This window comes from Balaenoptera acutorostrata, chromosome 3, assembly GCF_949987535.1.
Source record: "Balaenoptera acutorostrata chromosome 3, mBalAcu1.1, whole genome shotgun sequence".
NCBI lineage: Eukaryota > Metazoa > Chordata > Mammalia > Artiodactyla > Balaenopteridae > Balaenoptera > Balaenoptera acutorostrata.
The window spans coordinates 174858842-174883047 of record NC_080066.1 but is presented as its reverse complement, the minus strand read 5'-3'; the positions used below and the strand labels follow the sequence as shown (position 1 = coordinate 174883047).

At 47.7% G+C, this 24206-nt stretch overlaps 1 protein-coding gene across 1 annotated transcript in view; it reads right to left on the bottom strand.

The window, feature by feature from the left end:
* Window positions 1-14385, bottom strand: part of C3H14orf132 (chromosome 3 C14orf132 homolog) — a 45476-nt gene extending 31091 nt beyond the window's left edge. The window contains exon 1 of the mRNA XM_057544024.1: window positions 14166-14385. Within this exon, the coding sequence (XP_057400007.1) occupies window positions 14166-14192 (27 nt within the window). The 5' untranslated portion in view covers window positions 14193-14385. The remainder of the gene's footprint in view (window positions 1-14165) is intronic.
* Between the last annotated feature and the right edge of the window lie 9821 nt (window positions 14386-24206).

Genomic DNA, 24206 nt, shown 5'->3' with positions numbered 1-24206 from the left:
AGGGAGGGAGACGCAGGCTAACAGAGGGCTGGGCCGCGGAGGTCTGTGACACAGAATCACACCTGCTTGGGGCTCAGGTCCCCCTCCACTCCCACTTCAACGCTCTGCAATCTGTCAGCTGTTATTCAGCATTGGTATCCGGGCCCTGGGCGCAGACCCAGCCTGTCTTAGCCCCTCCTGCCTGGGTGACTTCGGGCCAGACCCTCAGGGTCTCCAAGCCTCGCTCTCCTCTTCTCTAAAATGGGCGTGCGAGAGCACCGCCCTCACAGGGGGGTCGTGCGGCACAGAACCTGCCCCTCAGCAGGTGCTCGAGTTCATCTACACCATCTGCCCCCTTCTTCTTCCACCCGAGGATGTCTCCTGCCTCACCTGTGTGCTTGAGGTTGATATTCTGTATGTAATCTGTGCTCACATGATGTTGGTGAGGGTGACAAAGATGACGAAGGCTGGTGATAGCTTCTTTCTGGTTCCTTGACATCCCCCAACACAGCACAGGGGGTGTCCCACGGCATGCTGCCTCCATGGCCCTCCCTGCCGGATTGATTTGGTTACTGGGATACACAGCGGGGCCTAGGTGGGATCTCCAGTGGGAGGGAAGAGGGGTTGGCAGGATGTCAGAGAGGGGGCAGGAGATGCAGGCAGCAGAGCCACGGCTCAGCCAAGAGAGGCGAGGGTGCAGGGGGCCCGGGGAGTGCATTAGTCACCTCCCTCAGGTCTCCCTCAGAGCTGCCGGAAGCCAAGTCTTAATACATTTCTAATCCGCTGCCAGAGCTCCGTGCCGAGGAGACGGGTGAGGGGCTGTAACGGGGTCTGGGGAGGACAAACAGGGCCCCAGCTGTTGGCTGCCACCCTGGGTGGGCCTGAGGCTGGAGCAGCCTGCTTCCCACCCCCTCACTTTCATCCCCCTGGGGAATGAGGCTCCCCCGAGTCCAGGTGCCTGGGATGGAGGCGCAAGGAAGCCAGCCCTGCTCAGTAGGCTGCCCAACGTCTGGCTGCCAAACCTGACACCCGGATCACTCCCTGGCTCTCACGATGTCCCATGGGGCATCCTGTCACAAGACTCTCTGCAGGAACTCAAGTGACAATGGCAGCGCAGAAAGGAATTTGGGCAGTCCACGCACTGTTTGGCTTTCTAAGTCTGGTGTCAGAGACTCACCTGTGAGCTTCCATACATTACCCACATTTTATGACATTCAGAAGAGGCAGAGAAATGCCAGATCAAGGTTCCACAGAGGGGAGGGAGAGGCCGTGGGCCAGGTTCAGACTTAATGTTATATTCCTTTTCCCACAACGGGAGGAAAGGAGTAGGGGTGGAAGCATACTTCTTAAAAACACAGGGTTAAGAAAACTCTGCTTCCAGCCAAGATGGAGTAACAAGGACTGGATCTACCCTCCCAACGGAACCAATAAAAAAATGGACAAAACATAGGGAAATGGTTTTCAAGACACTGGACATCAGGCAGTGAGGGACAGTGACCTTTGAGAGATGGGAAACAAGTAATTGACTCTGTTTACTGCCTGGGAAGAGTTTCCAGGCTGTGGAGCAGGAAAGGGGAACCCAGACAGAGCCCAGTGGACTCTGGGGTTGAAGAGATGACACTGAGAGTCTGGGGAGACCAAGGCAGCTGGAGACCATGAGGGAGAGGATGCAGAGGAGAGAGCTAAACAGAGATCTGCAGAAGGACCGCTCAAATATTTAGCAGAGGACTGGTGAGCACGTGTGCGTGAGGAAAACACCTGAGGCAGCAAAGACTCACCCTGAAGGATGACAGGGAATAGTACCTGGCATCCATACAGGCCAGAAATAGTACCTGTTTCCACCAGCCATTCTGAAAAATCTCATAATTCACAGGGCATTGGGTAGAATACTCAGAGGAGCCTTGCCTCGGTAGTGGGAAAATATTACTCTTAGACTAAAGATGGCTCTGGTCCTGCCTAACAGATCTTAAAAGCAAGACCCAAAAGGATCAAACTGTTTCCAAGTAACATAACTGCATCTCAGAACAAAGCTTGAGACTATTTATAAGAACACAGAAATATCTAACATCCAACAAGGTAAAATTCACGATGTCTGGCATCCAATCAAAAATTATCAGGCATGCAAAGCAGCAGGAAAATATGATTCATAAGGAGGAGAAAAAGCAATCCATCAAAACCAGCCCAGAGCTGATGCACATTTAGAATTAGTACTTTTGAACAGTTGTTATAACTGTATTCCATATGTTAAAAAGCTAGAGGAAACACTGAACATGTTAAGAAGAGGACTGAAAATATAAGAAAGATCCAAATTAAACTTCTAGATATGAAAACTACAATGTCTGAGGTCGAAAATACACTGGATGGGATTAGCAGAGATTAGATATTCAAAAAAATATTGCTGAGCTTGAAGATATGTCAATAATAACTATCCAAAATGAAACACAAACAGAAAAAAAAAAGCCTCAAAAAAATGAACAAGCATCAGGAAGCTGTGAGACAATGTCAGGCAGCCTGATATACGTGCAAATAGAATCTCCAAAGGAGCGGAGAGAGACAGGGGAAGAGAGAATCTGTAAAGAAATAATGGAAAACTCATAGAACTCAACAATCAAAAATAATCTAATTAAAAATGGGCAGAGGGGGCTTCCCTGGTGGTGCAGTGGTTGAGAGTCTGCCTGCCGGTGCGGGGGACACGGGTTCGGGCCCTGGTCTGGAAAGATCCCACATGCCGCAGAGCGGCTGGGCCCGTGAGCCACAACTGCTGGGCCTGCACGTCTGGAGCCTGTGCTCCGCGGCGGGGGAGGCCGTGATGGTGAGAGGCCCGCGCACCGCGATGAAGAGTGGCCCCCGCTTGCCGCGACTGGAGAAGGCCCTTGCACAGAAACGAAGACCCAACACAGCCATAAATAAAAAAAAAAAAAAAAAAAAATGGGCAGAGGACCTGAATAGGCACTTTTCCAAAGAAGATATTCAAATGGCCAACAGGTACATGAAAAGGTGCTCAACATCACAAGTCATCAGGGAAAAATACAAATCAGAACCACAGTGAGATATCACCTCAGGCCTGTTAGAATGGCTACTGTCAAAAAGACAGAGATAACAAGTGTTGGAGAAGATGTAGAGACAAAGGATCCCTTGTACATTGTTGATGGGAATGTAAATTGGTGCAGCCACTATGGAAAACAGTATGGGGGTTCAAAAATTAAATTGAATAATTAAAAATAGAACTACCGTATGATCCAGCAATTCCACTTCTGGGTATGTATCTGAAGGAAAAGAAATCACTGTCCTGAAGAGACATCCACACACACAATACAATAACCAGGACACTGAAACAAACTAAGTGTCTATTAACAGATGAATACTTAAGGAAAATGTGGTATATTAATATCTACATACATGTATATGTGTGTATATATATGTGTATATATAAAATTCAGTCATGAAAAAGAAGGAAAGCTTGTCATTTGAGACATACTGGATGGACCTTGAGGGCATAATGCTAGGTGAAATAAGTCAGAGAAAGATACTCTCACTTATATGTGGAATCTAAAAATAATAAACTCATAGGAACAGACCAGATTGGTGTTTTCCAGAGGCAGGAGGCAGGGAACTGGGTGAAAGCAGTCAAAAAGTACAAACCTCCAGTTATAAGATAAATAAGTCCTGGGGATATAATGTACAGCATGGTGATTATAGCTAAATACTGTATTGTATATATGAAAGTTGCTAAGAGAGTACGTCTTAAAAGTTCTCATCCCAAGAAAAAAAGAATTGTAACTATGTGAGGTGACAGATGTCAACTAAACTTATTGTGGTAATCTTTTTTGCAGTATATACATGTATGAAATCATTGTGTTGTACACCTTAAATTTATACAATGTTATATGTCAACTATATCTCAATAAAACTGGAGGGGGGAGAAAGAATGGCAGAGAATTTTCCAAATGTGATAAAAAGTATAAACTCACAGATACAGGAAGCTCCCAAACCCTAAGGACGAGAAGCAGGAAGAAAACTACACTAAGGTACATTATAATCAAAGTGCTCAAAAATCAATACGGAAAAAACTGTAAACACAGCCAAAGGAAAAAAAAGACACATTATGTTTGAAGGAACAAGATAAGGACGGCAGCAGATTTCTCAGTGGAAACAAGGGAAGCAGGAAGATGGTTGAATAATATCTTTAAAGTATTGAAAAACAGTCAATCTAGAATTCTATGCCAAGTAAAAAATAAACATTCAGGGCTTCCCTGGTGGCGCAGTGGTTGAGAATCTGCCTGCCAATGCAGGGGACACAGGTTCGAGCCCTGGTCTGGGAAGATCCCACATGCCGCGGAGCAACTAGACCCGTGAGCCACAACTACTGAGCCTGCGCATCTGGAGCCTGTGCTCCGCAACAGGAGAGGCCGCGACAGTGAGAGGCCCGCACACTGCGATGAAGAGTGGCCCCCGCTTGCCACAACTAGAGAAAGCCCTCGCACAGAAATAAAGACCCAACACAGCCAAAAATAAATAAATAAAAATAAAAAATAAAATAAAATAAACATTCAAAAATGAAAGCCAAAAAAAAAAAAGACTTTTTTCCTCAGACATACAAAAACTGAAAGAATTCATCACCAGCACTTTTGAACTACTAGAAATGTTAAAGTCCTTTAGACAGAAAGAAAGTGATAACACATAGAAATATGGACCTACACAAAGGAATAAAGAGCACTGGAAATAGTACCCATATGGGAAAATCTTTAAGTTTTTCCCTTACTATTTAAATCTCTTTAAAAGGTAATTAACTTTTAACAAAAATGATAACAATACAATGTGAAGTTTAAAACACACATAGAAGTGAAATGTACAACAATAATAGCACAAAAGTTTAGAGGGGAGAAATAGAAGTGTATTGTTATAAGGTTCTTACACTGAATGTGAAGTGGCATAATATCACTTGTAGATAGGCTGTGCTAAGCTAAAGATATACACTATAAATCCTAAAGCAACCACTAAAATAACAAAACAGGTATAGCCAATAAGCCAAGAGAGGAGACAACATGAGATAATAAAAAATTCTCAATGAATCCAAAAGAAGGCAGAAAAAGAAGAAAAGGGGAACAAAGAACAGGTGGGACCAATAGGAAACAGTGAGATAGTAAATTTAAGCCCAACTATAAAAAAAACACATTACACATAAATGGTTTAAACACTCCAGTCAGAAAGCAGAGATTGTAAAATTGGATTTAAAAAATAAGCTGAAGAGGCACAGAGATCTGGGTTTGAATCCCAGCCTATGTGCCCTGGGGCAAGTGACTTTGCCTCTCTAAGCCTCAGTTTTTTCATCTGTAAAATGGATCTTAAAATTGCCTATTCCATGGGGGTGTCATAGGATTTAGAAGTGAGATTCTATGTATTATTCAACCCAGGGCCTGCCTGGTACCTCCTAAACATTTGATAAAAGGCAGCTATGATGGGAAGGTACAAGGGCATCTTGAGGGGACAGAACCGGGAGGGAGTAAACAGAGATGGGTTTCCATCATCTCAGAGTAGAGAAGCTGGAGTTTGGACCCCCAAAGTTGGGCTGAGTTCACAGCAGGTGCTCCACAAACACTCAAGTGTTCAATTGGAGATTTGCAATCCACTTCCAGACGACCTGGTTCTCTTAGCTCTGTGAGATATAATTGTTTCAAGTCAGATGGAATGTCTTGATCCTTAAAACACTATCTAGAAATTTGGTCTACAAAATGTACTACAGATTTTTACTTCTTTAACTTCTCATTACACCCCTGCAAAAACGTAGCACTATCTGCTCTCCTGAGGCAGGTCTAATTAGAATGATAAAATATTTAAATCTTTAAAATCGGAATTCAAAGTTCAAGACAAGCCCTTTGGTTGAAAACATCTGAGATAACAGACAATTTGTATTTTAATAATTCTTGCTTAAAGAAAAAGGAGCAGGGCTTCCCTGGTGGCACAGTGGTTGAGAATCTGCCTGCCAATGCAGGAGGAACGGGTTCGAGCCCTGGTCTGGGAAGATCCCACATGCCGCGGAGCAACTAGGCCCATGAGCCACAACTACTGATCCTGCGCGTCTGGAGCCTGTGCTCCACAACAAGAGAGGCCGCGATAGTGAGAGGCCCGCGCACCACGATAAGAGTAGCCCCCGCCCGCCCCAACTAGAGAAAGCCCTCACACAGAAACGAAGACCCAACACAGCCATAAATAAATAAATTTTAAAAAAAGAAAAAGGAGCAGTTGCTGGCAGGGGAAAACAGTCTCTAAGTAGCAGATTGCCAGACTCCCTAGAATTCTCTTTCTCTGGGAAGCGCTGTATTTCTCTGGGAAGGGAAAACTGCTGCTGGTTTCTTGCAAATCTTTGGTAATGCTCCCACTGGCCCTTGAGAATAGCTACGACCATTTCAAGAGATAACAGAATCGCCTCTTCAACTTGACCAGAAGTCTTTTGTGGATTTTCCCCCTCCACGAAAAATGATTAAAATGCAAATTAACCGTGAGACTCCCAAGGCCCAGGGGGAGGGAGGGTGGGAGAAGGGAGACAAGCAGTGAATGTTATCAGCATCTCAGCTATGATTCGACCATGCATCTTATCTTCCAGAAAGACCCACTCAGTGGGACATAATATTCCAGGTGGGACTGTGTCGTCCCACCAGCAAGGCCAAGGTTCTAAGAGCTGGGCTGAGGGGGGAAAGGCAGGGGAGGGCACTGCTCCTTAAACCCACGAAGCCTCCTCAGATCTCCCCCCAGCAGGTAGTGATCCCCCTTCCCACGTCTCCTCACTCCATCCCGTGTCCCACAGCTCTTCTTCCCTCCATAACTCAAGGAACCTACTGTCTTTCCAGTTAGTACCTGTTAGGCTGAACTCTATGAAATTTTCATTTTGTAGGTCAAAATGGTCCAACATCAGCAACTTCGTATGGTTCAGTCTAGTAAAGTTATGGTGTAGCTCCTTAGGAATAATTTACTTCTCTCCTGGGCTTGGAAATTTTTTATAAGGTTTTGTCAAGCTCCACACACATCTGTCTAGTCTAGAGATACTTTTCACAATGGCAGTCCCAGGATGAATCCAGCCCACATACCTATTCTGTTTGGACCAGGTGTAGCCTGTGTCCAAAGATGTTTGCCATTCATCCCTCCCTCCCCCTTGGACATGCGTGCTGCTTCCTGCATCAAGAGGTAGAATCTGGTTCCCTTGTCCTTAAATCTGGGCTGGCCTTCGGATTTTCTTGACCAAACGAATGTGGAGTTAGTGACATTCTGGGACTTCCCAGTCTGGTTCATAAGAAGCTTCGCAGCGTCCACCTAGGAATGCTGATTCGAGAGGGAAGGCGGTGCTACACAAGAAGTTCGATGACCCTGATACCACCATGCTGGGAGGAAGCCCCACTTGCCTAAAGAAACATTTGCAGGATGTTTCACTGAAGATGAAACATTGAAGATGAAACATTTGCATCTTCAGACATGTGTGTGAAGCTGTGAGACTCCAGCCCCAGGCCCCAGCTGATGCCATCAGGGCAGAAACAAACTGCCTAGCCCACTTCTTCCTAAATTCTGGTCCCACAAAAGAAATTATTGCTTTAAGCCACGGAGTAACTGAAATCGTAAGCAATAAGTAATTATTAAAACAGCCCACATCATGGTTGGTCGGTTAGTTTAAAATTTTTAATTAGTTGCCAACATTTGAAAATCCAGACTGCTTATAAGCATCGGAGTTTTCAGCTTTCTTAAAAACCCACAAGCACCCGCAGCCCTGGGCCTGTGAGTTTGCACAGCATGGGCAAGTTGCTGGAGCTCAGAGACACTGTCTGTGCCCCCTCCAGGCCACAGCCCTGCTCTCCGGGTCACCGCAGCCCCCCACCCCACCCTGCTCCACTCCATGAGGCCACCTGCCTGGCCCTGGTCCCTCCGGCTTCATCTCCGCTCCCTCCCACCTGCCCCTGGGCCCAACCAAATGGTCACTTGCAACCTTCATTCCCAATAAGAGACATTATTCCATTTCAAGCCATTTCATGTCATTACCCCCCGCCTGGAGTGTCCTCCTTCGTCTATATAACAGCTATGCATCCTTCAAACTCAGCTCAATTCAAACCTCCGGAAGCCTTCCCCGACCTCCAGAGCTGGATGAGGTGCCTCTTCTGCCGTACCAGGGCACCTATGTTTACCTCCACCCTGTCACATATCACACAGCAGGGCCTGTGACCCTCTGCCCCCCAGCGCTCCATGTAGGGAGGGCCTAGCACACAGGAAATGATTGTTAAATGACTAGATGAACAGTTCCACGAGGTAGGCCATTTGTCCCCATTTCACAGATGATGAAACTGAGGTTTAGAGAAGTGATCTCTCCACTGCCTCTCAAAGACCAGTGACCACCAACACAAAAACCAAGATCCTTATTCTTCAGGGATCTTCAGACCCTATTATAGGTTGAGCTGTGTCTCCCCAAAAGATATACTGAAGTCCTAATTCCCAGTACCTGTGAATGTGACCTTATTTGAAAATAAGATCTCTGCAGATGTCATCAAAAGAAGATGAGGTCAATAGGGTGGGCCCTAATCCAATATGACTGGTGTCCTGATAGGAACAGAAGAACAGACAAGCTACGGAACACCAATGATTGCAGACCACACCCATGAGGCTAAGAGAGAGTCACGGGCTTGTCCTCCCCAAAGCCTTCAGAGAGACCACAGCCCTGTCGACTTTGGACTTGGAGCCTCCAGAACTGGGAGAGATTACATTTCTGCTGTTTTAAGTCACCCAGTTTTTGGTAATTTGTTACGGCAGCCGTAGGAAATGAATACAGATTTCTTTAAAAACTTGTTTCAAAATGTACGTAAACAGGGGCTTCCCTGGTGGCGCAGTGGTTGAGAATCTGCCTGCCAATGCAGGGGACACGAGTTCGAGCCCTGGTCTGGGAAGATCCCACATGCCGCAGAGCAACTAGGCCCGTGAGCCACAATTACTGAGCCTGCGCGTCTGGAGCCTGTGCTCCGCAACAAGAGAGGCCGCAATAATGAAAGGCCCGCGCACCGCGATAAGGAGTGGTCCCCACTTGCCGCAGCTAGAGAAAGCCCTCGCACAGAAACGAAGACCCAACACAGCCACAAATAAATAAAAAAAAATTGTATAACTTTAAAAAAAAAAAATGTACGTAAACATGCTACTTTGTGTACCTCGGGGGGCTCAACGATTCCCTGAAGCTGATCCATGGAAGGGTCCCGGGTCCTCCCACCGTCCCCCAGCACTTGGACTGCTCTGGGAGGTGGTATGATGATGTGAAGAATGCTCCTGTGTCAGCCCCACTCATGGCTCCCCAGCCTGTCAGCCAAACCACCTGGGCTCTCCATTTTTCCTCCCTGTCTGTACCATGACAGTAATATGGGCACCCATTCCAACTCTAGGTTTCCCACCTGTGCCAGGTGTGGTCTGGAGGAAGGGAGAACCTCAATTTTCTTTCTTTTTTTTAAAATTTATTTTATTGATGTATATAGTTGATTTACAATGTTGCGTTAGTTTCTGGTGTACAGCAAAGTGATTCAGTTATACACACGCACACACACACACACACACGTATTTTTTCACATTCTTTTCCATTATGGTTTATCACAAGATATTGAATATAGTTCCCTGCGTTATATAGTAGGACCTCGTTGTTTATCCATTCCATATTATATATTATATATATTCCATATATATTATATAGTTTGCATCTGCTAATCCCAAACAAGAACCTCAATTTTGGAGCAAGCTCCCAGGTTACATTATTTTGGGCCTGAATATTTTAATTTGCTGAATTGGTATTGGAGTGACTTCCAGGGACGACATGACTTTTTATGACCTAAAAGGGACCAAGGACCTGCTCCATGCAAAGACGGGGGAGGGGAACAGCCCCACAGTGTGGGTTTAGGGTCCGGGTCTCAACCTTGATCGCACACTGGAATCAATTAGGGGATGAAAAGAAAACACTGATGCTGGCTCCCAGCTCCAGACTCAGATGGGAGTGTCTGGGGCAGGACCTGGGCCGCAAGACCCTTAAAAGCTCCCAGGTGACTCTAGTGGGAGCAACATTTGGGAACTACTGGGTTTAAACTAGTCACTGCAAGGACAATGCAAGACAAAAATGAGAGCGAGCTCTTATGCCATAGGCATGCTTGTCCTACAAGGAGTTACAACCTAGAAACATGTAAACGGGGCTCCTTGTCCCTCTAGCTCATTCCATGCGCTGGCCCAGCACACAGTAGGTCTCTTAAATGTTCATTCCCTTCCCGAGGTCTCAGGGTCTCTGAATTCCACGCATGATGCTGGGCTTCCCCCAGAGCAAGCGCTCCAAGAGTCCCAGGTGGAAGCTGCAGGCTTCTTACAAACCAATCTCAGAATGTCAAGCTAACCTCAGAATGTCACTCACACTGCATTGTCTTGGTCAGAAAAATCACTAAGGCCAGCTCACATTAAGGGGAGGGGAATCAGATCTTAACCTCCCTCATGGGGGGCCAACATGTACCTCCAGGAGGTAGGGAAGGAATGGATGGGGCCGTCTTTGGAGACAGGCTAGCCCACCGACAACAAAGGGATTTGAGGACCAGTCTTCAAGATCTGTGATTCTCCCCTCCCCTCCAGCTCCTAGGGGGTCCGGGTAGCCTTGCCCTCCTGGCCATCCCTGGCCATAGGGAAATGCATGCCCCTGTTTACTATTCAACCCCCCAGAATCTCCAGGGACTGTGTAGAGTGGGGCTAGGGTGTTTCCAGGGTGGGGGAAAGAGAGGCCGAGTGCCTCCAGGGCTCAGGGTCGAGCTGAGTCTTTACATCTTCGGCGACCACAGCCTCTTCTAAGCCCAAGCCCACAGCCCGGTGTACCCGCACCAGGGAGGGCACATCTGCATAAGAGGATTTGTTGGATAACTGACGTCCACTCTGTACATCCAAGAACAGTGTCTTTTTGATGCTTAGCTTTTGAGAGGGAAACCTATCTAAAATGGCATGTATCCTCCAGGTCTTTTTAAGCCATGAAGAGGAATCATATTTCACAACTTGGTGAAGGGGAAGAGACTTGGGTTTTGGAGCCACAAGAATATGGTTTTTTTTCACTCCATCAGTGAATCAAACAGGTGTGCACTTCCGACTCCATCCATCCCTCCAGCTTCTGGCCTCTACGGGGGCTGGGGTTTTCCCAGGGCACTGCTTCAATTATAAACTATTCTTGCTCAGTCACCTACAATGGCTCCCACTGTCTACTGATTAAACGTGAACTTCTCATCCTGGGCAGTTAGTACCTTACAACCTGGCCCTGGCCTCTGTCTCCCAGTTCTACTGTGCTCCCTACCCTCCAGTTTCCTAAAGGATTCTGTGAACATATTCTGGGCTTTCCTACCTCCATGCCTCTCTGCTTATTTTTTATTTTTTTGGCCGCTCCGTGTGGCTTTTGGGATCTTAGCTCCCCGACCAGGAATTGAACCCAGGGCCATGGCAGTGAAAGCGCCAAGCCCCAACCACTGGACCGCCAGGGAAGTTCCGTACCTCTCTGCTTAGAATGCCCTTATTCCCAGGCCCGCTAGGGGAAATCTGCCTCTAGTTCCCATCCATCAGAACCCCCAGCCTCAAGTACCAATGAACAGGTGTTTGGGGGGGGCGGTATGTGACACCTCAAACTCACTATCTTTTCCTGTTAATGGTTTTTCCTGCACATACATCTTGTCTTATCCTCATCCAATCATCTAACAGATGCTTGTGGAGGGCCTACTTTATACCAGGCATTTTGGTCGCCCTTTCTAGGAATGGCCTGGTCCATCGTTTCTCCACTACTCTCCAAGCATCCAGAAAGAAAATCTACATCCCATTCAACTTTGTCCCCCAGCATCCCTATCCCAGTGCCTGACACAGAGCTTGGCACAAGGCAGGCACTCAACATTAGCTGAACAAGTGGACGGAGGCCTTCACACGTCTCTATCAAACTGCCTTCTGCTGACGCGTGGGGACATCGACTTGGTCACATGCAGCAGTCACCGTACACCCACAGCATATGCTGCGCACTCACTGTGCCCAAGCACTGCTAAGTGCTACAGACAAAGACGTAAAAGTCTTGTGAGGATAAGAGGGACAGAGCAACAGCAGAATGAAATCCATTAGATCACGACGCACCACGAGGAGAGCACTTCCTGGGGGGAGGAGGAGAGATGAGTCATCTTTAAATATGTCCTTCCTGTCCCTTATTTTGTGTCTTTCTCAGGGGGAAGCAATAAGGTGGAAACCCAGCAGCTTCGCAGATCCTCAGACCCAGATTTGAAACCCATTTTCCTCCTTGCTAATGGTGTGTCCTGGGCAAATTGTTTCATTTCGCTGAAGTTTGGTATCCTGATCTGTAAAATGGGGATAACAGTGCCAGTGTCACAGACATGTAAGGATTTACTGTAATCAAGTGTGTAAGCGCCCGCGTCTGGCTCATAGCAGATGCTCAGCAAAACGTCAGCATCTCTCCCCGTTTGGTGGCACTTCACGTTTCTGTCCCTGCAGCTAACCCAGGACTGAGTGTGTAATCAATGCCCAAACATCTGTCCACAGTAATAAACTGACCACATTAAACTTGAATCGTAAACAAAAAAGAAAAAAAAAAAAAAAAAAACAGAACTCCATCTCTGCGCAGGCTCTGCCTATAGGTGCTGAAAAGCCCTACGTTTATTTTGTCAAGTTACCATAGCAACTCCTGATGCTCCAGCCAGCCCCAGGATTAGCAGTAATCAATTTATCTTGTAACCATGGAAATGCCAGCTGTTTGGTGGGATCCAGAGCTGGGAGGCAGAGGTAGATATTGTGTGAGCTCTTCTCCCCTCTAGAAATAAATCCGGTGAAGCCTCCTCAGTCATCACGCAGTTACAGTCAGCACTATCTAAAATGATGTCCATATGACAATATTTATAAACATGGGTTTAGGAACAGGAGACAGAAAATTAGGCAAAAAAAAAGACCAGCATGGCTCATGGGAGCAATTAGCATTATGGAAAACCTGTTAAGAGACTGCCAAGAGCTGGAATCTGGGTTCCCTTGAGCCAACTTGGGGATCCTGCACCCATTCCTGCTTGCGCTGGGAGCTCGCTGTCCCTACAGCCTAGATTTTGCTGCTACTTTTTAAACAGATTTCCACCATGGTGAAGTTTGGGGGAAAAGGAAAGTGTCCCCTGAAACTCCATTCCCTGGAAAAGTAAACAGCAGCCAGTGGAGCCCCTGCCACATGCCCAGGGGACAGAGGGAACCTGGGGGGCCTTCCTACCACTGGGCTCCCAACATAACCAACTCGATAGAAGGTGCAAGGTCTGAATTTGGTACATGGGGACTTACTTCCCTAGCCCAAATGCGGTGGCCCTTCCCTGGAGCCAGACTGTAACTCCAAAAGGCCACAGACAGCTCCAGCTCCGGAAAGCAGGCGTCTGCCTTTGTTCTGGCTCCAGAGTTAAGGCACCAAACATAAAGATCACTCCACGCTCAGAGCTTCAGGGGATTCCCCTGGAGAAAAAAATCCAAGCAATGAGAGGTCATCTGTTTTGTCTACCACTGGGAACCTGTTTTGTGTCGAGAGAAGAGTTATGGTCGCGCCAGGCACTGATGGCTACAGACTCAGCACAAAGCAGAAAAAGGAGAAAACGACCGCTGCGCTCTGGCGCTTGGCTGGTCACAGAGCGGGTCTCGCCGCCTTCCTCGGGCTACAGAGTCTGTGGTCTCCACCAAACGGGAGAAAAGTGAGGTGGGAGGCGTCCGAGGTCAGCAGCAAGTGACAGATTACCCGGCGCTTCGGGAAGATACAGAATGGGGAAGAGCGAGGTTGCCTGCCCAGCCGGGTACGCACGGATCTGGGCTGCCCCGCCTTGGAGGGCTCCGGGGCAACGGAGGGAGGACCGCAGGTGGGGGATGGGCAGGGAGGGGACCCCTGCCGAGGCCCCTCGCACAGGTCGATCCGGGTAACACTGGGCGCACAGCCTGCCCCACCCCCGGGAGCCATGCTCGCCGCCCCAGACGCGCGCACCCAGTGGGGATGCCAGCTCCGGACAAAGGACCCGCGCTCGGGTCGCCGGCGGGCGCCACCGCCCGACCTGAACCCTCCCGGTGCGCTCAGCCCCGGCGGGGAGGGCGAGACCGTGGCCCGGAACCTGCCCAAACTTGGCGGCCCGGGGCGCGCGTGGAAGGAGCCCCATTACCTGTGCGGCCATAAAGGACAGATCCATGGTGTCGCTGCTGCCGCCGGCGCTCGAGTCCTCCCTGCCGCTGCTGGTCCAGCCGCCCGCACAGCTGCCCGGGAGAAGGCCACGCAGCGAGTAGGCCTCCCCGAAACCCCGCGGCGGCGACGCCGACCTCGGCAACCGGGTGGGGGCGGCAGGTCCCGAGCCCGCGCGGCGCGCTCAGCTCCCTCTGCGCGCACAGGGTTGAGGGCTTGGAGCCTGGGGGCGGGGCGGGGCGGGGCGGGGCGGGGCTCGGGGGCGGGGAGGGGGGGGGGCAAGGCGCCCCTTCACGTGACCACTCCCTGCCCCACCCCCGAGGGCGGGGCTCGGTGGAACCCCGGACGGCTGGCAGTCGCTTCTCTTCGCGTGCTGGAGGGAGGAACTGAGGCAGGAGGTCGCCTACCTGGTGGGTGCAAGAACCAGCCCTGAGCCCAAGTCCAGTGCTGTTGGCGCCCTGCCCCGTGCTGTTGAGACCAGTTCCCTAGGGGGTGCCAGCGGGGCTTTCGCGGGGCTGGCCTGCCAGGGTCAGGGTTAACAGGCTTTTTGTGCCGACACTGCGCCCAGAGTCCGCTGTCCTCGGGGCTCTGGAACTGCGCAGAAGAAGGTTTAAATCCTAGCTCTGCTCTTGCGGCTTGGGCAAGGTAGTGGCTCTCTGAGCCTGGGTTTTGTCATCTGTAAAATGAAGAAAACAGAACCGGAGAATTTCATGAGATCATGAATCTGGTACATAGTGTCTTCAATAAATGTGAGCTCTAACATGGCTAATAACGTAACAGAGACTAAACTGTGAATGGTGCCTTCTAGAATTGCACAGTGCACAACTTCCACAGCTGGTACCTTATGGCCCTGTTTTAATCTTTCCGTACCTCCAACAAGTATCCCAAACGTGCGTCTGCAATAGCTAAAATGAGGACAATGGCAGAGATGCCGGAAGGAGCCCATTCCCATGTGTGCCTGTGTGTGTGTGACACCCCAGACCTGGTGACTGGCCCACAGGAGAGCAGGTGGGAGCTTTGTCCATCTTGAAGGGCTCACTGGTAGGGACTGGGTTGTGCGTTACCTGTGCGGCCATAAAGGACAGATCCGTATATGTCCCTACTGCTGCCTGTGCCGGAAACCTCGCTGCACAGCTGACGGGGAGAAGGTCATGCAGCGAGCAGGCGTCCCCAAAACCCCCTGCGGCGGCAGCGCTGACCTCAGCGAATGGGACCAGTGCCTTACTGACAATGCTTGTGTCCCCTCAAAATTCACATGTTGAAACCAGTCTGATAGTATTTGGAGGTGGGACCTTGGAGAAGTAATTAGGTCACTAGGTCATGAGGGTGGAGCTCTCGTAAGGGGATTAATGCCCTTTTAAGAAGAGACACCAGAACAGAAGTTCATTTTAATTGAGTCAAAGTTTATTAATATTTAACTATACACTTAGCCCTTGTTGAAGAAATCCTTTCTCAACTTGAGACCATAGAGATAGTCTCCTGTAGTTTTTAATTTTTATTTTATTTTTTCATATTTCGGCCCTTTTCTTACTGATTATTTTTTTGGTATGGGTTAAGGAAGAAATCTCATCTTTTCCGTATTAATAATCCATTATCCCATCCCTTTTATTGACCAGTCCAGCCCTTTTTGTTTGGTGTTGATTAGCAACACGAAATTTGTCAAGCTTCAATCTAGGTGTGGGCCTGTTGATGGGTTGTCTATTCTAGTCCATTGAATGTTCCTCTATTTCTACAGTAATGCTATTCTGACTTAGTTACCATGGTGGTTAATTTTATCTGTCAAGTTGACTGGGCCACAGGATGCCCAGATAGCTGGTTAAACATTATTCTGTATCAAATTGGGAAGAAATTACATCTTTACTATGTTGAGTCTTCCAATCCAGTATGTTCAGAGACATACTGAAGACAATATGTTCCTCCATTTATTTAGATCTTTTTCGATTTTTTTTTTTTTTTTAATCAGTGTTGTGTAGTTTACAGCATACAAGGCCTGGACATGTTTGTTAAATGCTCACCTAAACATTTCTTTCTTTTCTTTTCCTTTTTTTTTAGTGATTATAAATTTTTAGGTATTACACTTTTAATTTTGATGTCCATGTGTTCACTACTAGTATATAAAAATATCATTGATTTTGTATGTTTGTCTTGCATTCTATGACCTAGAACTTATAAGTTCTTGGAATTTTGTGGTAGATTCCTTGGGATTTTCTATGTGGGCAGTCATGTCATCTGCAAATAGGGACCATTTTATTTCTTTCTTTCTGATCTGTTTGTTCTTTACATCCTTGCTTTGCCTTATTGCAGTGACCAGATGTCTAGGTTCAGTAAGAGTGCTGGGAACAGGCACCCGTGTTTTCATGTTCGCACATGGACCCTGGGAGGCAGGGAGGGCAATGATGAAGGTGGGGAGACCAGCACGAGGTGGTGTCAGCTGAAAAGCAGGGCTCACGGTCCTTTACCCTCACTGCTTCATGATGGCGGTGTTCTCGGATGGGGTGGCTCTTCTCTGCAGAAGAGCGGAGAAGAAGAAGATGCTCTGCAGACAAGGTTTGTGCAGTTACCAGCCTGTAGACCTTTACCAGCCTGTAGACCTTTACCAGCCTGTAGACCTGGCCTTCCTCAGGGGAATCCAGACCTCTCCCAGAGCTCGGCTCTGAAGAAAAAGAGAGACGGGACCAATGCAAACTGTCTGATGGCTTGTTTTGTTTTTATGTTTTAAACCCAAACGTCCCCAAGCGACACCTTGTAGTCAAAACCTATATAACGCTGTGTGTCCTTGGATGAGTCTCTCTTACTCTCTGGGCCCCAGTTCCCTCATCTCTAAATAAAGGGGCAGGCATGGACCCCCGCCAATCTTTTTTTTTTTTTCCTTTGGCTGTGTTGAGTCTTCGTTGCTGCATGCAGGCTTTCTCTAGTTGTGGTGAGTGGGGGCCACTCTTTGTTGCGGTGTGCGGGCTTCACATTACGGTGGCTTCTCTTGTTGTGGAGCACGGGCTGTAGGTGCGAGGGCTTCAGTAGCTGTAGCACACAAGCTCAGTAGTTGGGGCGCACGGGCTTAGTTGCTCCACAGCATATGGGATCTTCCCGGACCAGAGATCGCACCCACGTCCCCTGCATTGGCAGGCGGATTCTTAACCACTGCACCACCCAGGAAGTCCCGACCCGCCAATCTTGAGTCAATTTTTTTTTTATAAGTATACGACTTTATTTATTTTGGCTGCACTGGGTCTTAGTTGCAGCACACGGGATCTTCGTTGCTGCATTGCTGCATGCGAGATCTTCATTGCAGCGTGTGGAATCTTTAATTGTGGCACGTGGGCTCTTAGTTTTGGCATTCAGGATCTAGTTCCCTGACCAGGGATCGAACCCGGGCCCCCTGCATTGGGAGCGGAGTCTTAACTGTTGGACCACCAGGGAAGTCCCCTGAGTCCATTTTTTAACACCCACCATGTCCTGCAGGTGGACAGAACTATTTAATCATCACATCCTGAAGAAAGAAAACATTCTTACATTACCACACTCAGAGTGACAAGGAGGACCAGAGGACTGGTTGTCAGCTAAAGCCTGAACTGAGGTATTTTTAAGTCACTCTATTGATGCATAATTTACATAAATGTACCCATTTTACATATACAGGTTGATGAGTCTTGATACACATGGACACCTGTGTAACCAAAACTATAATCAAGGTATAGAGCATTCCACTCACCCATAAAAGTTCTCTTTTATCACTTTGCAGTCAACCCCCAGCCCCCAGCCTCAGGTAAACATTGATCACGTTTCCGTGACTACAGATTACATTCGTCTTTTCTAGATTTTTCTATAGATGGAATCATACAGATTGTACTCTTTTCTTTGTCCAGCTTCCTTTGAGAATCATCCATATTGTTGCATGTAACTGTAGTTCCATTTTTATTGCTGAAAAGCATTGATGTCTGGTAAAAACCTAAGAGTGGAACTGCTTAGTTGTATGTTTATAATAAACTGCCAGACTGTTTTATAAAGTGTTTGTACATTTTACATTCCCAGCAGCAGTGTTTGAGAATTCCAGTTGCTTCATATTCTCACCAGTCCTTGGTATTTTCATCGGTTTTAATTTAAGCCGTTCGAGGGGCTATAAAGTGGTACTTTATTACGGTTTAAATTTGCGCTTCCCTGATGAATGTTGATGCTGAACCTCTCTTTTACTTGCTCATTATTGGCCATTGGTATAGTTTCTTTTGTGAAGGGTCTATTCCAATCTTTTTCCATTTAAAAGGAATTGGATCAATTGTCTTTTTATTACTGAGTTGTAAGAGTTCCTTATGTGTTTGAGGTACAAGTCCTACGTCAGATATATGTACTGCACATATTTTCTCTCAGTCTGTGGTTTGTTAAATTTTCTTAATGATGTTTTTCAAAGGAAAGTTCTCAGTTTTGATAAAATCCACTTGATCTTTACTTTCTTTTAGGGTTCATGCTTTTTGTGTCCTATTTAAGAAATCTTTGCCTATCTCAAGGTCATGAAGATTCTCTCTGTTTTTCTTTCCCCCAAAGTTTTATAGTTATGGCTTCTGTGTTTAGGTCTGTGATCTATTTTTGTTTTTATATATGGTGTGAAATAAAGGTTGAGGTTCTTTTTTTTTCTTTCCCAAATGAATTTTCAATTGTGCCAGCACCACTGACTATCCTTTCTCCGTTGAATTACCCCAGACCAGGACTAGATTTAAGAAGACACAAAATTTAAGATGGCAGGTACTTCAGGTGCCAGCTTTGCACCTGTGTGACCTTGAGAGTGCCTCCTTAAATTTTAATTCCTAGGCACCTTGCTGGCCTCACCCACTGACTAAGTACTTCGCAGGCAGATCTGCATGTTAGAAATATCACTCTGTAGCTCTCCCTGGGCGACCGCATCCAGGCATGTAATGATCCAGTGAGGACACCCAGACTTCTGTCCTGAGCTCCAGACAGGCCTATCCAACTGTCTGTTCAGCAGCTTCTCCTGGGTGGCTAATGGCATCTCGAATTTAACCTAGCCGGCACTGAGCTGTGATTTCCACCCTGCTGCATCACAAGCAGATAGCGGCTCTACCCAGGTCCTCCATGTACAGTTCTGCATGTTGCACACTGCACAAGGGTGCCTGGCAGGGAGTCAGGTGGGGTTAAAATCCAGCCACGCTCCTCTTGTGGAATCCGGTATGTGAGTTAAAGGTCGTGTATGCCCAGAGGAAGGTGTGCCTTTGCTAATTCTCCCAAAGGCCTCCCAGTAGACCCAGGAGTCGTCCTTCAGTCCTCTCTCCCTTACACTCCACTCTCAGCTCACCAACCCTCTCGTTCACTGTGCTCTGGCCACACAGGCCTTTTTTTCTGTCTCAACACCACACCCAGTACATTTCCCTGCAGGGACATAGACTTTGCTATTCCTTCAGCTTGGAACTCTTTTACTGCAGATCTTTCTTTTGATGGTTCAGGTTTCACTTCAAAAACCACCTCCTCTAGGAAGCCGTTCCGACCTTAAGTAATCCATCCTTAAAATAAAAACAGCTTATTTTATTTTTCCGTAGCATCTCTCCCTTTTTGAACGCATTTACTTGTTGGGAGAGGCAATCTGCCGTGCGCTCTGAGTGTCCTGGGCCTCAGGCCACCTGCATGCTCTCGGTCCTGGCAGCTTGGCATGGGGACAGGGCAAGGGAATGCGTCTTTGCACTGCAAACTTAGAGGATTTGGGTTCCAGGAACAGTCTCCAGACTGCTGTTCTGCCAAGTATTGGATGCATAATTCATGTGCGCTGAGAACTTGGGATCCTGTGAAGAGGAAAATTCCATTCCCTAAAAGGCTCTCGGCCTGTAGGCTACAGCAGGGGGACCTGACCCTGTCATTTCACCTCATCTGGGACCCAGATGGACGGGGCAGGGGACCACTGAGACCCTGGAGCAGATGCCCTCTCTTCCTGGGAGGGCTTTAAAAAAGGGTTTAAGAATTCATGAGCTTCTCACTAAGCCACTTGATATATTATTTACAGCACATCACAGGGGTGGAGATGGCCCAAGACCCACCCCTCTTTTTAGCAGGCAGAGAAAATGGAAAGTAGCAGTGGGGACAGCAAAATGCCCAGGAAATTCCTTTGAAGTCAGACCCCAACACTCCCTCCCCTGTCAATTCTCACAGCGAGACATGTTTCTTTTGACCGGTCAGCAAATAGGGGCTGATCCAGGATTTGACCCCAGATCCATCTGATTCCAGAATCCACATGTCTTGTGCACTATGGTTCCTGCCCGTAAGGAACCTATATGTTAGACCAATGCAAAACCAAATCATTATAAAGTGAGGAAGAATTCATCCATTCATTAGTTCTTTAATTCAACAAGTATTCTATCCATCCATTCAGTACGTGTTTCCTGAGCCTCTCCTGTGTGCTGGGCACTGCATGTCTGGAAAGGGTGGAGAGAGCTGTGTAGAGCTTCAACAGCAATGACAAGGGGTCCAAAGCTCCCTGTGAGGGGAGGCTGAAGAATCGGGTTTGCATCTTGGCTATGCCACTTGCTAGCTGGGTGACATTAGGCAAGCTACTTAACCTCTCTGAGCCAGAGTTTTTTCTTCTCTAAAAGTGGAGAATTGAGTGAGATGATGGAAAGAGTGCCTAGCACTGAACCTGCACATAGTAGGTGTGTTGTCCATGGAAAGAGAGAAGAAAAATTAAAGTCCATGGGGAGAGGGGAGGGTGTTAGTTTGATACAGAGATTGCTCGTTTGCTTATGTTTATTCTAGTTAAACACGTGTTCTGCTAGAACAAGTACTCCAGGGGATTACAGAGCGAGAGGAAGGATGGTTTCTTACTTATCGATGAAACACACCAGCACCTAGCAAATGCCTGGCTTAAATAAAGCGCTTTGGGAATGTTTCCCGAATGAACAAACTAATAAGTTAATAAGCATTTTATGGTTCAATAAACGAATGGATGAAATTAAGTAGGAGGATGCAGGAAGTAAAACGTCTCCCTCTGTCCCCTCACCTGCTTTCCTTTGCCTGTGCACACACATCAGGTCTGATGTTTAAAATGAGTGATTGCCAGATACTAGAAGCTCAGCTGCCCAGCCCTCCTCTGTTTCCTCGTTGGTGTGGAGCTCCTACAGCATGGGAAGGAAAACCTGGAGCAGGATTCCTGGGCCATTGCCACGCCCAGAGAGAGCTAGAGACCCACATCTCCTAACATCACTTGTAGTTTTTTTTTTTTTTTTTTTGGCCATGCTTCGCACCTTGCGGAATCTTAGTTCTCAGACCGGGGATTGAACCCAGGGCGTCGAGTCTCGGCCTCGTTGAGTCCTAACCACTGGCCCGGCAAGGAATTCCTCTAGCATCACTTCTTAATACAAAGGCAGAGAGACCCCTCCTACAATCATTCATTCACTCCAAAACAATTACTAAGTTCCTCCCAAGAGCCAGGCCTGTGCAGGGCTCCCTGGAGGGGTGAATACAGCCTCACTGGGCCATAGTTCCACGGGAGGGAAATGTACCAAGTTGATAAATGGAGACAAGGCCATCTCCCAATGTCAACACAATACAGACCTGCACTATCTAATACGGTAACCAGTGACCACATGTGGCTGTTGAGCATATGGCTGATGATCTCATTTTAGTTAAAGCTGTGATTGCGTTGGGAGGAAAGAGTTGGGGATGTGCGGGTCTGCTGGGGAGGGCAGCGGGGCTGTGTGCAGGAAGAGGCTTCTTCCTGCAGCTCTGCCTGCCCAAGGCAGCCACATCCACGAGTCCGCCAGGAACAACCACCACCAGAATGATGGTGATGAGAGTGATCTTGTGGTTGCCAGGCTGCTCCTGTTTTCCTGCATGTGGATTTTCCAGGTCCTTTCGGTCACTGCCGATAGCAGCCCTGCCAGGATGAAGTGTCTGCATGTTAGAGCCACTGTTCAGAGGGAAGCAGCTTCCCTAAAGTCCTGAGCTAATGAGCAGAAGGGCAGGACTTGAGCTCAGCACGCTGGTGATCTGTCCACTGTCACCACCTCATATCCCAGGTCCCAGGAGCAAGGGGATCCTCAGAGCTTGGCCACATTGTACCTCTGCCTGTACCTAGCCCACTTGATCTCTGGCAGTCTCAATTTCTATGTTGTATAAAATGGGGTTAATATCAGCCCGTCCATTGGAACCCTGCGCTTGTCCTCCCACGGCTCCTGGCCAGGACAGAGTGTGGGTTCCTCAGCATGACTCACCCACCCTCCCAGTTCTGCCCCCACCAACCTCTTCAGCTTCCTCTTCCAACTTCCGTCCTGGACTTCTCTGCCCTGGCCATGCTGAACTCTTTGGACAGATCCAAACAAGCCCCATTCCTTCTCTCCCCCAGCCTCTGCCCATGATTTCCTTCTGCCTGGGACACACCCCTCCCCTCCCGTCCCAGCCCTCCTGCTTGCGTTCTCCTCATCCCTCACGGCCCCATGCAGTCACCCCCTCCCCTGGGAACCTGCCCGGGACAGAATAGTGTGCAGTTTCCGTGACCACCCTCATCAGCACCTTCATTGCTCACTACACAGACAATGTCTCCCTATAGGGCAAAAGCCCCTGGGAGGTACACACTCGGCTGTCCCACGGCTGTGACCCCAGGAGCTGTGTCCCAGACTTGAGGCTAGAGGCAAGCAGGGACTCTGGAGCCAGGCCTGGCTTGGATGTTGTTGTGGATTGAATTGTGTCCCTCCCAAAGATATGTTGAAGTCCTAACCCCCAATACCAGTGATGTGACCTTACTTGAAAGTAGAGTCTTGCAGATGTAATTAAATTAAAATAAAGTCAATGGGCCCTAGTCCAATATGATTGGTGCCCTTATAAGAAGAAGTGAAGAGACAAAAGAAAAACACATGGGAAGAGGATGGTCATGTGATAATGGTGGCAAAGATTGGAGGGATGCAGCTTCAAGCCAAGGAAAGCCAAGGATTACCGACCACACCCGAAGCCAGGAAGAAACAAGGAAGGATTCTCTCTAGAGTCTCAAGGGAGCAGGGCCCTCCTGACACCTTGATTTCAGACTCCTAGCATCTAGAACTAACAATAAATGTCTGTTGTGTTAAGCCACCCAGCTTGGGGTTCATTGTGACAGTAGCCCTAGGAAACTAATACAGATGCCCAGCTCTACAACTAACTAAATAATTTGCTCTCTGCTTCAGTTTCTTGTAAAATGGGGATATAATTACAGTACTTACCTTGCAGAGCTGTGAGGTTTAAATGAATTAAGTGTGAACCCTAGTAAACAATAGATGCTATATAAGAATTAGCTGTTATTATTTATCATAATAGGTGTTCAAAAATTTATGTTGAAAAAATAAGCAGATAAAAGACACACAGTAGGTGTTCCAGAATTGTTCATTCCCTTTTTCTTTGTACTCTCCAGGAATAGCTGCTATTTAATTCTGGAAACATACAGTGCGTGTGTGTTCTTTGTGCCTTGCCAGCATTCCTTCTCTTTCTTCCAATGACAGTGCCCCAATTTTCCTTGGACAGCCCCCAGTCTCAGCTCTCTGCCCATGTGGCTCAGCTGGGGCTGTTCCTACCTCCCACTACCAAGGAATTTGATTCAGGGGAGGACATGTAATCCCAGGTTGGTTGAGTGAGAGTTAGCCCTGGAATTTTAACTGGAAAGGGAAGCTGTCTTTCTGTGAAGTTGCTAAAGTGGTAGAACCTAAATCTGGAGTTGCTAGTAGCCATCGTCCTACCAAAGTTAACCCACAGGGAAGCAGAGCTGAGAGACAAAGAAAGAAAGTATCCAATACCATCATATGAGCACCTGGATCCAGTGGTACCTGAAGACACATCTACCTCTGGACTTTTCAGTCACTGGAGGAAATAAATTGGAGTTCTATCTCCTGAAGCCAAAATATCTGACTCAATATTGAAATTAGCAGCAGAAATGGGGTGTTGTGATAGAACCTAAAATGAGGGATCAGTTGAATGGTGAATGGCATGGAGCAATGAGGGAAGCTGGCAGCCCTGTGACACAGGAAAACACCAGCTGGCTGAGAGTCACTTGCTAGTCTTGGGACTG